We start from the raw sequence: 13,864 nt of genomic DNA on the forward strand, positions 1-13,864 counted from the left end.
ACATGAAATTTGATATTTCAGCAGTAGTGGCCACAATCCGGAGTGGCCGGAGGCCCCGGGGATGTTCCGATGGGGGGACATTTGCCGAACCATAAGAGTTGAGGAAAAATGACTGTTAAACTTCTGAAATCTGTTCCTGGAAATTTAGAATAACTATTTCGTAATCAATTAGAGCCCTGAATAGGGCAGTTCAGCTCCACTTGCAATTTTCATCCCCTTAGTTCGATAGGACGTTGATATTATGCCTTAAAACTTTACAAATCAAACAGCCTGTTTCAGAGCCACGAAATAGACCACAAAAAGTTGTCTTGTGTAATTATAAGGGAATCATGGGGAAATTTGGATCGGACGTTCTAATCGAAAATTTCAACAATCATCTAGCAAAGTTCTTTGTCATACTGGTCATGTGTAACATAACCACCTGCACCTTTTTTTTCAAATTTTAAGAGATTTATTTCTTATTTAGTGAAACATTAAACAATATTCCATGACCATGTAGTTAGGCATACAGCTCGTCGGCCTCCTTGCGGGTCTTGACCCGCAGCAGCACCGACGTCGGTGGTGGCTTCGTCTCCGGCGTCGGAACGCACAATATCATGACGTTGTTCTTACCCATCCCCTGCACCGGCACCACCTCGTGGCGATGCTGGTGTCGGCCCGCACCAGGACCTGCACCTTCACGTCCACTTTTTTTATGTGCAGCGTTTCGATGCCACTGTCCGAGTAGTTGCCGTCGGTTTTGACGAACAGTTTGCAACGCTTGGAGAAGATGCTGTCCTTTTCCTTAATCGGCGTGAACTCCACCTTGGACGATTCGTCCTCGTCGTCATCAGCGGTGGCCTTTTCGTCCGGCTTGCTGTCCTTGGTGGGTTTGGCCACTTTGGCGAAGCTGAAGCCCGTTCCGGGCGTGGAACTTGTCGAGCCAAACCGTGGAACTTGTCGAGTTAAATGGTTTGGCTGCCGCTGGAGACGGTGCCGCAGCCGTGGTTGTTGTCGTCGCTGGCGCTTCCAAATATGAAGCCGCTGGTGGCCGGCTATGCGGCCGTTGACTCCTTTGTGTCCATTTTCATGCTACTCTGCTTGGTCTCGAAATTATCAAGATACTATTCGTAATCCTTGAAGATCGGATTCTCCTTGAACTTCCCCAAATTCCCAGCGGCCACGGCCACATTGAGCGCCTTCACGTTAACTGCATTTTCCTCATCCCCGGTGTCCTTGCCGCCGGAGTCTACTGTGTTTTTCATTGGCGGGCTTCCAACCCCGGGAAAGACCTTCTTGCTCGAGTCGGTCGTAGCAAAGATGCTGGCTCCCTGCGTGGCGTCGTGGCCGCCGTCCTATTAGTAGGTTTCGCGGCTCCACTGAGATGCGAAAATGGACTGGCTCCTCCGTCGGTCGGCTAGGATTCGCCGCACCAAACACCGACGATAATCCACCGCTGCCCGAAGAATTTGTCCGGCGAATCCGTTTGAATCCGTAATGACGCGTTTTTTCGGCTGGTCCTCGTACGTCTGGGCAAATCGGCTCACCAGCCGACGGAACTTTTGTGGCTTCTGCGGGAAAAAAAATTGTTTTTGTTTTGTGTTTTTGACATTTCTCCATCAGACCAAGATGATGATAGAAGGTGGGAACCGTTAGTTGATTAGCGTCACACTAATTGATCAACTGATAATATCTAATCAATTAGCCGATTATTTTAATTGATTAGAGCATGTGTCCTGCCCCTCGGAAGAAGTGGTCCTTCAAATGCGCCAGAATTTCCCCCAGATATTTTGCCCGAAATCAGGCGCAGGTCGTCCGTCATATCTGGCGAAAATCTGGTCGAATCCATCTGTCAAACCGCATAACCGATTTAATCGGTTCAATCGGTTGACCGCGCCCGACCGGTTTGTGTCATATTCGCCAGAATTACTGGCAGAAATCTGGGAAAAATCTGGGGGATAATCCGCCAGAAATCTGGCGCAATGCCCAAGACAAACGCCAGACGCGCGCCCCCCGTTTCCGTCTGGGGAGCTTAGTTTTGAAGAATTAGTTTCGTTTGCGGGGTGTCTTCGTCCAGTTCGCGTTGATTCTTGGGGCCTACTTCGATGCAAAAAGTTTTTCGCGGGTGCTTGTGTGTGTGCTGTTTTATATGTGTACGGATGAAAATCGGCCTTAGATTCCCCCAGCATGAAAGAGGGAGAACTGGTCGATGATAACCTGTCGAAATCAGTTTGGTTCGACGACACCGATGCTGCGCTTGGTGACACCGGACAATGAGCTTCTTTGTTCTGAACTCGGGTGAGCACGTTCTATGTTGTTTTATGAATGAAAGTGAGAGTGAATTAATTAAATAAATGTGTTGTGATTTTCGAGTGTCACTTGAAAGTTTGAGAACCGAGATATTGTACGATCAGTACCTAGCTGGACTCGGTCACTGGAAACGACCGGCGACTCAGTGACCGACGAAATAGGCGGCGGGCCAGATGCGGGCATAAAAATGTCAAAATCTCTTCCCCCCTCACTTCGTCTCACCATCCAGCTGCAGCTTTGTTGACAAACAAACGGAGCACGCGGTCGCATGACGGCGGCATCGAGCCAGAATTAGGGGTGATCATGTGATTAAAAATGAAAGTTTTTTCAAGAAAAATAATATTTTTCCGACCGAATAAAAAAATTGCGAGCATGTTCAAACAATTTTTCCTGATGTCGGAGAAGTGATAAAAAAGCAAAATTTTAATCCATAATTTTTCTATAAATTGATTTTTTTCACTCCAACTGGGAACCCCTAGGTCTATCCACGACCGTTTCCAATGACCGTGAGAAGAAGCCAGAAAATCCAGCTACGAGCTAAATCCACAATATCAAGTGACCCAAGTAACCATCCAGCATTAACAGGAATCATAAATTAGCTGTTCATTAGCATTCAACAGCTAGTTAGTCATAAAACAGCTAAGATCCGTACAAATCAGCTCTAAAACAACTGCTCTAGGATTTGCTGAAATGCAGCTGATTTAATGCTGCTGCTAGCAACACTGCTTGATTTATTTCCCATTAACTGGCAACATAGTTGAGGTGTGAAAGAGAGAGAATGAAGCAAACGAAAATAAAAACATTTCTTGCTCGCTCACCCTTCAACCAGAACAACCATCACAAACCTGCGGAGAAAAAAAACCGCTGTCAGTTGGTGGCTGAGATTCATCGTTATTTCATGCTACTATCAGCTGCTGTTGATTTTTTTCAGTCTTTTCCGAAATCTTTCGAAAGAGCTGAACAAAACAAAATGTGGATTAATGTTTCGATTGAATCTTTTGTACTGAAAAATGTAAGTTGGCCTAAAGGTGCTAACTGCTTTTTCGGGCCACTCCGGTGTCTAAAGCAGACGTCCAATATTCAGAATTCCCCGTGGGCACCAGAATGCACCGAATTGTGCCTGTCACTGGTCATATAGAAAGAATCTGCCCCAGCAGAGTCTGACGAAGCAAAACCCACAGAGTAACTTTAGGTATCATGCAATGTACAAGCATCTGTAGGTTTTAAAATAACTGCGGTAAGCCACTTCCAAATTGGGCGAATGGATAAAGGCACAGAAAACTCCACTCATCGGCGGCAACCTCAAGCTCCTGGCATCACATCTCCAACAACTTACTTTCACGCAAAAAAAATCGGCTCTTCCCCCTCTCGGTCAGCTGAGTCGGTAACGTGGTAGTAAACAAATCGAAAATAGATCAGCAGAGGGAGAGGAAAAGGAGAGAGAGCAACATTTTTGCTTCTCTCAATTTTTTGACGTTTTGTGCAGGGTTGGATCAACAACAGTAGAGGCTAGCTGGAAATCAGAAATATAAAGTCCAAAACCGGTCGCAAATCTGCTGTAAAAGCGCTTTTGGTGCAGATGTCTAAACTTGTTAGCAATAATCCGCAGCTGGTAAAGCGCTTGTAGTGCTGAACACTGACTTGATTTCGTGCTGTTTGGTTACTTGGGGAATTATGTCAGTTGACACGCTTGATTGGAATTACTGATTCCATATTGCTTTTGGGGATCGAACCCAACATTGCGTAGGCAATGGTAAACTGAGAAAAAAATTTTGCAAACACTAACTTTATCTATTTTAATGATTTAAATTGCTGACTATATCCAGCATAGTTCCAAAGTTTATTTCGTTTTATGATCTCTCTCTCTCTCTCTCTCTCTCTGTGTGTGTGTGTGTGTGTGTGTGTGTGTGTGTGTGTGTGTGTGTGTGTGTGTGTGTGTGTGTGTGTGTGTGTGTTATTTATTTAGTTATTTATTCTTATTATTTTATTTTTATTTTTTTACAAGGTCGGAATCTGCTACCAGACACCTGAGAATTAATTTCTCAGGTAGTGTGGGGTTGGGAAAAACGAATTTCCCGACCCACTAAACCAGTCCTTGAACGCCATGCCCTTTTCCCCCCGGGACCACCTTTCGGTATAACTTCGGGGGGAGGCGTTGCATTTTCTGCACTAGTCTACTTACAGGATCCATGCCGGGTACTAGAACCATTTCCTGTTCCACATACATATGAGTCCATGCGAAGGTTTAACCGCGCCCAAGAATCGTGTTGCTTTTGATCGGCTAGTCATATGCAGCCCTCTCCTTGGACCATCGAGACGTGTACCGATTTGGTAGAGCCAACCGTCATAACGTGCTCTCCTTCACAGCCACACTCGTGGGTTCTCGACTCCTGTGACCATCGAGACGTGTACCGATTTGGTAGAGCCGACCATCATAACGTGCTCTCCTTCACAGCCACACTCGTGGGTTTTCGACTAGGCTCCTAGTCGTTCCTCCTCTGATCGTCTCTCCATTTCCGCTGGAGAGCCGAAGTGATCTGCGTCACTGCTCCGACGACCGCATTCCACTTGGCAATGTCGCTGCACATTCTTTGCACCACATTATCCGGGCTGGTGTCTGCTCCGATAATGGCCAGCATTTCGCTTCGCGCTGCCTCGAAGCGAGGGCAGGCGAACACCACGTGCTCCGGTGTTTCCTCGCACTCGTCGCAATCCGGACAGAGAGGAGACTCTGAATGTCCGAACCTGTGCAGGTACTTCCTGAAGCAGCCATGGCCCGACAGGAACTGTGTGAGGTGGAAGGTGACCTCTCCGTGCCTTCTGCTCACCCACGTGGATACGGACGGGATAAGCCGATGCGTCCATCTGCCTTTCTCCGTGGTGTCCCACTCACGTTGCCACCTTGCCAGCGATTCGGCTCTCGCAGCTTCCCGGATACCTCTCGTGCCTCTTCGGGTGTAGCGCACGGTGTCCTCCTCCAGTGTGATGCCGATGGGGATCATTCCGGCTATGACGCCAACTGCTTCCGACGAGATGGTCCAGTACGCGCTTGCAACCCGCATGGCCATCAGTCTCTGCGTTCTGTCGAGCAGCGCTCGATTTCGCTTCGTCCCCACCATACCGGTCCGCCGTACCTAAGTATGGACGTCGCGACACTTGCCAAGAGGCGGCGCCTACTGCTCCTGGGTCCAGCGTTGTTCGGCATCATCCTCGACAGTGCCATGATCGCCTTAGCCGCCTTCTCGCAGGCGTAATCGACGTGACTGTTGAAGTTCAGCCGGTCATCCACCATCACCCCGAGGTACTTGAGCGCTCTCTTCGAGTGCACTACGTGTTCCCCAACTTGTATCTGGGCCTGCTGCACCTTTTTGTGGTTACTAACCAGAACCATCTCCGTCTTGTGGTGAGCGATCCGCAGCTTCACCTCGAGCATCCAGTTCTCGATCATTGCAATGGCCTCCGTAGCCAGAATTTCGACCTCCTCGACATTTTCGCCGGTTACCGTCAGCACTATGTCGTCTGCAAAGCCAACGATCTCCACGCCGTTGGGTAGCCCCAGTGTCAACACTCCGTCATACATTCCGTTCCACAGTGCTGAACCCAGAATAGAACCCTGTGGAACTCCCGCGGTAACAACAACGGTTTTTTGTCCATCGGCAGTGTCGTAGACCAGCACGCGGTTCTCGAAGTAGCTCTTCAAGATCATGCACAAATAGTCAGGCACCTTCATTTTGTGCAGCGCTGCTGCAATGGCTGTTGAACGCGTTCTTGACGTCAATCGTGACTATTGCGCAGCAACGGTTCCCTCTGCGTTTTTTCTTCCGCGCTTCGTCGGCTTTCTCGACCACTTTCCGGATGGCGTCCACCGTGGATCTCCCTTTACGGAAGCCGAACTGCCTCGCTGCTAAGCCATGCTCGCTCTCCGTGTACTTGGTCAGCCGGTTAAGGATGATCCGTTCCAGAAGCTTTCCGAGGGTGTCCAGCAAACATATAGGCGATGATGGATCCCCCGGTGGTTTGCCTGGCTTTAGCAGCAACACGAGCTTTTGAACCTTCCACGGGTCGGGGAAGTGTCCTTCGTCCAGGCATTTCTGCAGGACTGTTCGAAACCTGTCCGGGAATGCTTGAACCGCCGATTTCAGGACGAAATTCGGGATTCCATCCGGGCCGGGTGCTTTCTTCACCTTCAATCTTTTCGCTACTGCCACAAGTTCTTCGTTGGTGATCAGATGACCTTCGGCGTTACTACCCCCTTCGTCGTTGTACGGTGTAGGAGGTCAGGTCGTTGGATCATGTCTTGGGAAGAGCCCTTCCACAATGACCTTCAGCTTGTCGGGACACGTTTCAGCCACCATCGATGGGCCTCTGATCTTCGCCATCGCGACACGATATGCGCTCCCCCAAGGGTTCGCATCAGCGTCTTGGCATAACTCCTTGAAGCAGTTTGTCTTGCTGCATTTGATCGCTTTCTTGAACGCGGCCTTTGCAGACCGATACTCCTTTCTGCAGAAATACATTTTTTATGTTATTACGGCAAATGCAATTGGAGTAACAACACTTCGCGTCGCTAGTTTCGTTTCTCTTTTATTTGATATTTTATAAGTATTTCTTTTATCATCGTTGATTGGAAGGCACGCCGCCGGTTTAGTTCGTTTATGTTATTGTTTTAATTTCATTACAATCGGTTACGTGGTGTCCTGTTTTCTTTTCGTTTATATTGATCGTAATAATTTATTCCAACTGGCGGTATTAGTATCAACTCATCAAATTACCGATTTTATGAAGAGTAAAGCGTCTTTTATTTACTATTTTTGAAATTTGCTCGTGTTATCTAAATTGTACAAACAGTAAAAATATACTGAATAGTCCAACCCATAGCACTACTGCTCGGTTGGCACGCGTTCGATTAAAACACTTTTTAAATAATCAAATATGTATCTTTCCGCAGCCGGCTGCCTAAGATTTAAAATTTTCAACCGATAAACAAAATGCTCATGGTCACATCACTGCCACTCGTGAATCCTGACCTCATACCCATCTACTAACCCCCTCAAAACTCATGTGATACTTTGTCGGAGAAGCAGTCGATTGGGCGGTCTCTATCACTCAAGTATCGGACTAACATTCCCATCCACTTCCCCGTGACCCTACCACTGGTCGTGGCCGGCGCCGGTATTGATCAGCATGATAGGGGCCTTTGAGAAGTTGCGAAGCGAGGAAAGATAGCACCCACTCATCTTCCACGGCTCGTGGATGTAACTTCTGGAGGTCCTGGTCAATAACGGAGTAGCAACGGATAACGGAGTAGCAACCTATGCTTATGGTTATGCTTATGCTTAAACAAACCTTGATTTTCTCAACTCCACAAAAGTCTTTTGTTGTTTTGAAAAAGCTGCTTTGACATTTAGCGTTGATTCAACAAAAATCATGATTTTCAAATCAACAAAACGTTTTGTTGATTCAAATATGCCTTATTTTTCTGCGTGTACAACAGAATTGTTATATATATTCTTTTTGTGAGTTCATGCCATATAACTTGATTATAGAGATTCTGTTGAGGATACGCATAAGTATGCCTTGACTTGATATTGACTTAATGTAATTTGTTGAATAAATCATTCTTGTTCTGTTCGTTGCCCCTGCAAGACGTGTTCTGCCAATAGGTTACCAAGTAACCAAGGCGATAACGGAATCGGAATCGGAAGTTTGAAGAAAATTTTCTAGAGAAGAATGGAAGCGAAGCTTGGAGTTGAGAAGCTGAACAACGAAAACTACGCGCAATGGGCGTTCCAAACGGAAATGCTGCTGATTCGCGAGAAGCTGTGGAAGTACGTCGAGTACGCGCAGGCCCCGGTTCCAGAAAATGAAGAGTGGACGGATGGAGTCCAGAGAGCACGCGCAACGATTTCGCTGCTGGTCGAGAGGCGCCAGCATCCGCTAATCCGAGAGCTCAGAACGGCGAAAGAGGTGTGGCTCAAGCTGAAAAACGAGCACCAGAAGACATCGATGTGTTCCCGTGTGTCCTTGATCTGCCAGATCTGCGACCGGAAGTTGCCGGAAGGAGGAGACGTTGCATCACACATTTACGATCTTGAGGAACTGTTTGCGAAGCTACGGAGTGCTGGAAAGGACCTGGGAGAGGATGTACAGGTTGCGATGCTCTTGCGAAGCTTGCCGATGAGCTACGATCAAGTCCGGACTGCTTTGCTGATCATGAAGGACGAGGATCTTAAGCTGGATTACGTGAAAGGGAAAATTCTGGACCAGGAGCGCAAGATGAACGAAGGTGAAGCGGGAGACACGCCAGTTGCGTATAAGGTGGCATTCAAGAGGAAGCTGATCTGCTACGGATGCGGTAAGGAAGGCCATAGGAAAGTGGATTGTCCAGCCGAGATGAGCGATGACGACGTGGAAGTCAACGCCAGCGCTAGTGTCAAGAAATCGTATGCTTTTGTATTGGACACCAGCAAACGGCAAGAATGGATCGTGGATTCGGGAGCCAGATCCTACGTGTGCTGCGTGAAGGCTTGTTTCGATTCGCTGAAACCTGCCCCCAAAGGACAAGTGCTATTGGCGAACGGTAAGGAGGTGGATGTCCAAGGGATTGGAACGGTGTCGTTGAATAGCGTGGACAACAATGGAGAGCAAACGGTGATCAAGCTGACGGACGTGTTGTACATCCAGGGACTCGAGATGAACCTCATTTCGGTGGCTAAGCTGATAGTGAAGGGAGCGGATATCCGGTTCGGCAAACATGGCTGCCGGATAATGTCACGAGGAGAGACAGCAGCGGTGGCAGTTTTGCGAGACGGAATGTACCGGCTCAAGCAACGTCGGTGGCGCTCCGGACAACAGAAGGAGATCGGTACGCAGTTTGTGGGAGTCCTGATCGAAAGCAAACGTCGGAGCAAGAAGACGAAGAAAAGGGAAGTATTTGAGTATACATTGAGCGGTGCTCCAAGTTTGGGTCAACGGAAAATGGAGGATCCCGTCCAGTATCACGACGATGTGGTACAACCGGTTTACTTCTTTCGTGCATCATCCAAACGGCGTGTGAGTGGTCGAACCAAACGAAAGGGTCCAGTGGAGCGGAGTGGAACCATGCCAAAATCACGTCGATTGGCTGATCCAGATGAAGACGAAAACAAACTGTCCAGGATTCAGGAGGAGATGGAGATCCTGACCATTGGAACTCGCAAAAACGAGGCCTGAAGCCGTTAGGGATACTCATGCGAGGAGGAGTGTTGAGGATACGCATAAGTATGCCTTGACTTGATATTGACTTAATGTAATTTGTTGAATAAATCATTCTTGTTCTGTTGGTTGCCCCTGCAAGACGTGTTCTGCCAATAGATTCTGACGGCTTCAGGATATGTTAAAGGTACTTTGTATGACGTTTTGTACTAACCAACATAGAACTCAAATGTGGATCAGTTTCATGGATTGATCGCAGAAATTCATCATGCTTAGTCAATATTTTGCTGAATACTTTTTTCGGTATCAAACTGAGATTCTCCATTCTCCAGTTTCGCTTGAGAAACTTCGGTACGAATACCTTATTTTGACTAAGGTACTCAATTTTAAATGTAGGCAACAGAAAATTCCAATAAAGTCATTTGGAACTTCTTGAAACCTGGTATTGTAAATGTAAATGTTCAAAATGGCATATCTCCGAAAACGCAAAAAATCGCAGGCTGGAAATTTCAGCAATGTTAGATTATGATCGAATCTTTCAAGTGATCTTAAGTTTATGTTTAGCATCGGTTAGCAAAAAAAGTACTCGATTAACAAACACAAAAAAACAAGTTTTGTCAAAAAAATGCTCTAGTTTTTCGATGAAAACTTCAGTTTTTGGTTTGGAAACAACATTTTATCTATTAATAGTTTCAAAGCTTATCTCATTACCTTTCCAACGATGTATAACTGTCCTAATAAAATATTTAAAATGGCTGAGCTATGTTAAAATTAAACAATCAGCCATTTTCACGAAAAACGCTAGTTTTTTTTCTCAATTTTTTAACTTTAAGCTTGCGTATCTCCGTGATGAACAAACTTAGAGCTTTGAAAATTTGGATTTTTCTTAGTTAGAATGTTTACTTTCGGGCAAAAAATACCAAAAGATATTTGGAGAAGGTAACTTTTTGAAACTTGGCCACCCAATGTACCATAGTGACATTGGCAGTTGGACTGAGATAATGGAACCAAGGGAAGATTCTTCAACAAAACAGTTCCCACTGTGGACACTTCCCCATGGTTTGCGGATAAAAACTTCAACCGGCGGGAAATAGTAGTGCTGTCGAAACTAATTAGCAACCATTCCAGACTTCCTGCGTATCTGTGGAGGAATAACAATGTTTGAGGACGCAACGTGCCAATGCGGCGAATCATCTGCTACTCCAGACCACCTGCTGTTAACCTGTGTCCTGTACGATGATAATCGACGGGCCCTGTGGAGGGCGATTATGTCCCAAAAGGAAATCCCGGATTTGCAGCTTGTGTTGAAATCACAAAATGATGCTGCTATCGATCTGTAAAGTGCTGTAGAACAATCAAAACTTGGCCAACTTATGGCAACAAGAGGCCAGTAATTCAATAAAAAAAAAAAAGAAAAACATGAGAAATTATTGTGACGAATTTTTAGGAGCTCACATGAAAAATCACTTGATTTTGATATGTCAGTTTCTTTCAGTGGCAGCTGGGGGAATTCAATTCGAATCGTTTACGTATTCCGTTTCAAATGCAACAACCGATTCCGTGTACGTACCGGTTGTTGCGTTTGAAACGGAATACGTAAACGATTCGAATTGAATTCCGTTTCAGCATTCCGATTGAGGTCGTTGTAACTGTTCAAGTATGATTACACGAAAGTGTGTAATCATACTTCAACTGAAAAATTCTATACAAGTGTGTAAAAGTGAACTGAGCTGTGTCAGCTGTGTGTAATGTTGATTTTTAGTGTAATCTATAGCGACTGTCTTAAAAAAACCATTAGATCTGAACGAAGCCAGTCTAAATCAGTCAAAACAAACAAAGAAGGTGGTTTGAACAGGTTTGAACATTCCATTTTTAGAAAAATACACAGTAAGTATCGTCAAAATTATCTGTGGAATATGCTTAATTAAAGTTCTGTCATTCTGTATACAATCAGTTGATAAAAATATATCGTTATTGACCGCATGTATCTATGATATGTTCAATAATTATTGTGTTATCACATGATGATTTTTGATAATATAAATCAATAAATGGTATAGGCCCCCAAAACCAAAGCTAAAAACTCTATTCGCCACCTACATTCGAGTAGGAGAACTTTGGTGCAAGGTTACGTTTACGGTTTTGCGCGATAACTGCAAAGGGGAGTGAAAACTATTTTAAGATTTTTTGAAAGAAAATTGATCTTTTGGAATAAAATAAAGTTAACAGGAGGTAAGAAATAAAAAGTTCTATCGACTGACTTTTTGATTTTTTTGCTAAGTTGCCTTTTTCATTGAAAATTCTGAGATCCGGATTGAAAACGTGAGAATGAGGTTAGATTGCTAATTTTGAAAATCAATCCAATTATCATTTTTCAAGCAGATCTTTGCTTTTATGGTAGAAGTGACTTTAAAAAATAATTGTCCACTTGAATAATCTACATTCTCAATTGATTAGTTATGTTTTGGTTGATTGAAACATTTCCTTATTTTGAATCAGATAATGAACAGGTTAAATCGACCATCACAAAAATATTTTTGTTTATATCAATTAAGTTATTTATTTCTTACCTGAAAATGGTATAATTTGCTATTAATGTCGATTTTATGATGAAATAAAACAATTTCAAATTTTAAATCAATTTACTCGCTGTAGGTTATAATGAAAACATCACCCCAAGTTTCAGCGCCCTCTAGTGGGGGGTAATTTTGACGTTTGATTGCCTATTGACACTCGAGCTTAACCGGTCAACTCAATATGGATGATAAACATCACGTGACGGGTTTGCAGTAAAATATTGATAGAAGACAAAATATTGCTCTGTGGCAAAACAAACTTGCTCTTTGGAAAAAAAAAACTACAAAGTTGTAAAACTTCTTTCATTTGGCTGAATCTATTTTTAAACAAAGTAAACGTAAGTTATGGAACATTAAGGGAAGAACAAGATTGTCCGTCAGGCCTGAACGCAAACGCAAAATTTTGCGCCTGTCATCATAGCCTGTCAGTAATCGACCATTGAACAGAGCAACCCCTGCAGATTGTTCGACTGACAGTTGATGGAAAAATCGAACTGGCACAGCGTTCTACATTCACCACTGCGTTGAACGGACAATCTTGTTCTTAGCTTAATGATCGATTCAATCCATTCTCGAAATTAATAACGCCGACGCGTTTAGTTAAACTGTCCAAAACGTTCTGATTTTATTATAATCGAAATGTCCCCCAGAGCCTCACACATGAGGTCCTGAGGTTTTGCTTACTGAGCATTTATCGAGCTACTTGCTTTAATTGCGGCGAGGAAAACGAAGTTTAGCTTTGTTCGCAGTTAGGATAACTGTTGTCGTGTTGCAATTTCCGAAACTGCTCCCTCACCAAGAAAGAATCGTCCCGATCCGTATCGACTGCACAGAAAATTTCCATCAAAAAAAAAATTACCATACAGGTCACTTAGCGAGTTTGAAATATCGCAAACTTTTTTGGTGATGTTTGTTTTGTAATTCAGTGTTACAAATATCGTGCTTTCCATTTCATTAGGGCACAAAACTTTTGTAAACAAGAGTGTATCCCTCTCACACCTTATGCAAACTGTCATTTGAGTGAAAGGGATACACTATTGTTTACAAAAGTTTTGTGCCCTTTTGAAATGTTTGGCTCCATATTTGTAATCAAAGATTACGTAATCATTAATTACATCTTCTTTTGTTACGTTTATGTAACTCTGAATTACAAATTGTGACTTGTAATTAGCTATTCCAAACAAACTATTATTTCATTGTTTCCTCATAACAATTTCAAACACACTCGATTAACTGATTTTTTTTTTTGCTACATAATTTTGAAATGGTTTTCTTTGCTTTTTTATACACATAGGGTTGTCCAAATCCGAGCTTTTTTGGAACTACCCTTTGAAATCAAAGATTGACCTATCCGAGGGGCGAGACAATAGTAAGAAATTAAATAAATTAAATTAATTAACTGCCGAAATTAATTAATTAACGAGAAGTTAATTTTGTTTACGATCCAATCATCGCCACCTCTTCTTACACCACATTGGTTTGACAGTTTGACCTCACGCGTATTTGTTTTTGTTTTGAACTGTCGCAAAAAAAAATAAGCAGGAGAATTCAGGTGGCGCAGGAGATCAGGAAATGTTGCTGAAACAGGAGATGCTGGCCAGAGGATCGATCTGGGAGGAAAAGTCCTTCGTTTTTTCAGACAGTGTAGTTGATCGGTGAGGACCGCATCGTGATTTATCCGATTGCATTCAAGCGCCCAGCAAGCAAGCTTCTTTTGCTCCCCGGTATAGATGGCTGGGATGGATTAGCCTTTGGCAACAACTCCAACGTCCTGATCGGATCCGGCTCAAGCTGTTCAATCATCC

General features: G+C 44.3%; 1 protein-coding gene and 1 pseudogene across 1 annotated transcript in view; one reads left to right on the forward strand and one right to left on the reverse strand.

The window, feature by feature from the left end:
• Window positions 1–4,096, reverse strand: LOC128093604 (nuclear pore complex protein Nup50-like; annotated as a pseudogene).
• A 7,114-nt stretch (window positions 4,097–11,210) lies between these two features.
• LOC120426184 (mitochondrial glutamate carrier 1-like) overlaps window positions 11,211–13,864 on the forward strand; it is a 128,687-nt gene continuing 126,033 nt past the window's right edge. Inside the window, exon 1 of the mRNA XM_052711694.1 lies at window positions 11,211–11,370. Within this exon, the coding sequence (XP_052567654.1) occupies window positions 11,232–11,370 (139 nt within the window). The 5' untranslated portion in view covers window positions 11,211–11,231. The remainder of the gene's footprint in view (window positions 11,371–13,864) is intronic.

Source organism: Culex pipiens, chromosome 1 (assembly GCF_016801865.2).
Source record: "Culex pipiens pallens isolate TS chromosome 1, TS_CPP_V2, whole genome shotgun sequence".
NCBI classification, from domain to species: Eukaryota; Metazoa; Arthropoda; class Insecta; order Diptera; family Culicidae; genus Culex; species Culex pipiens.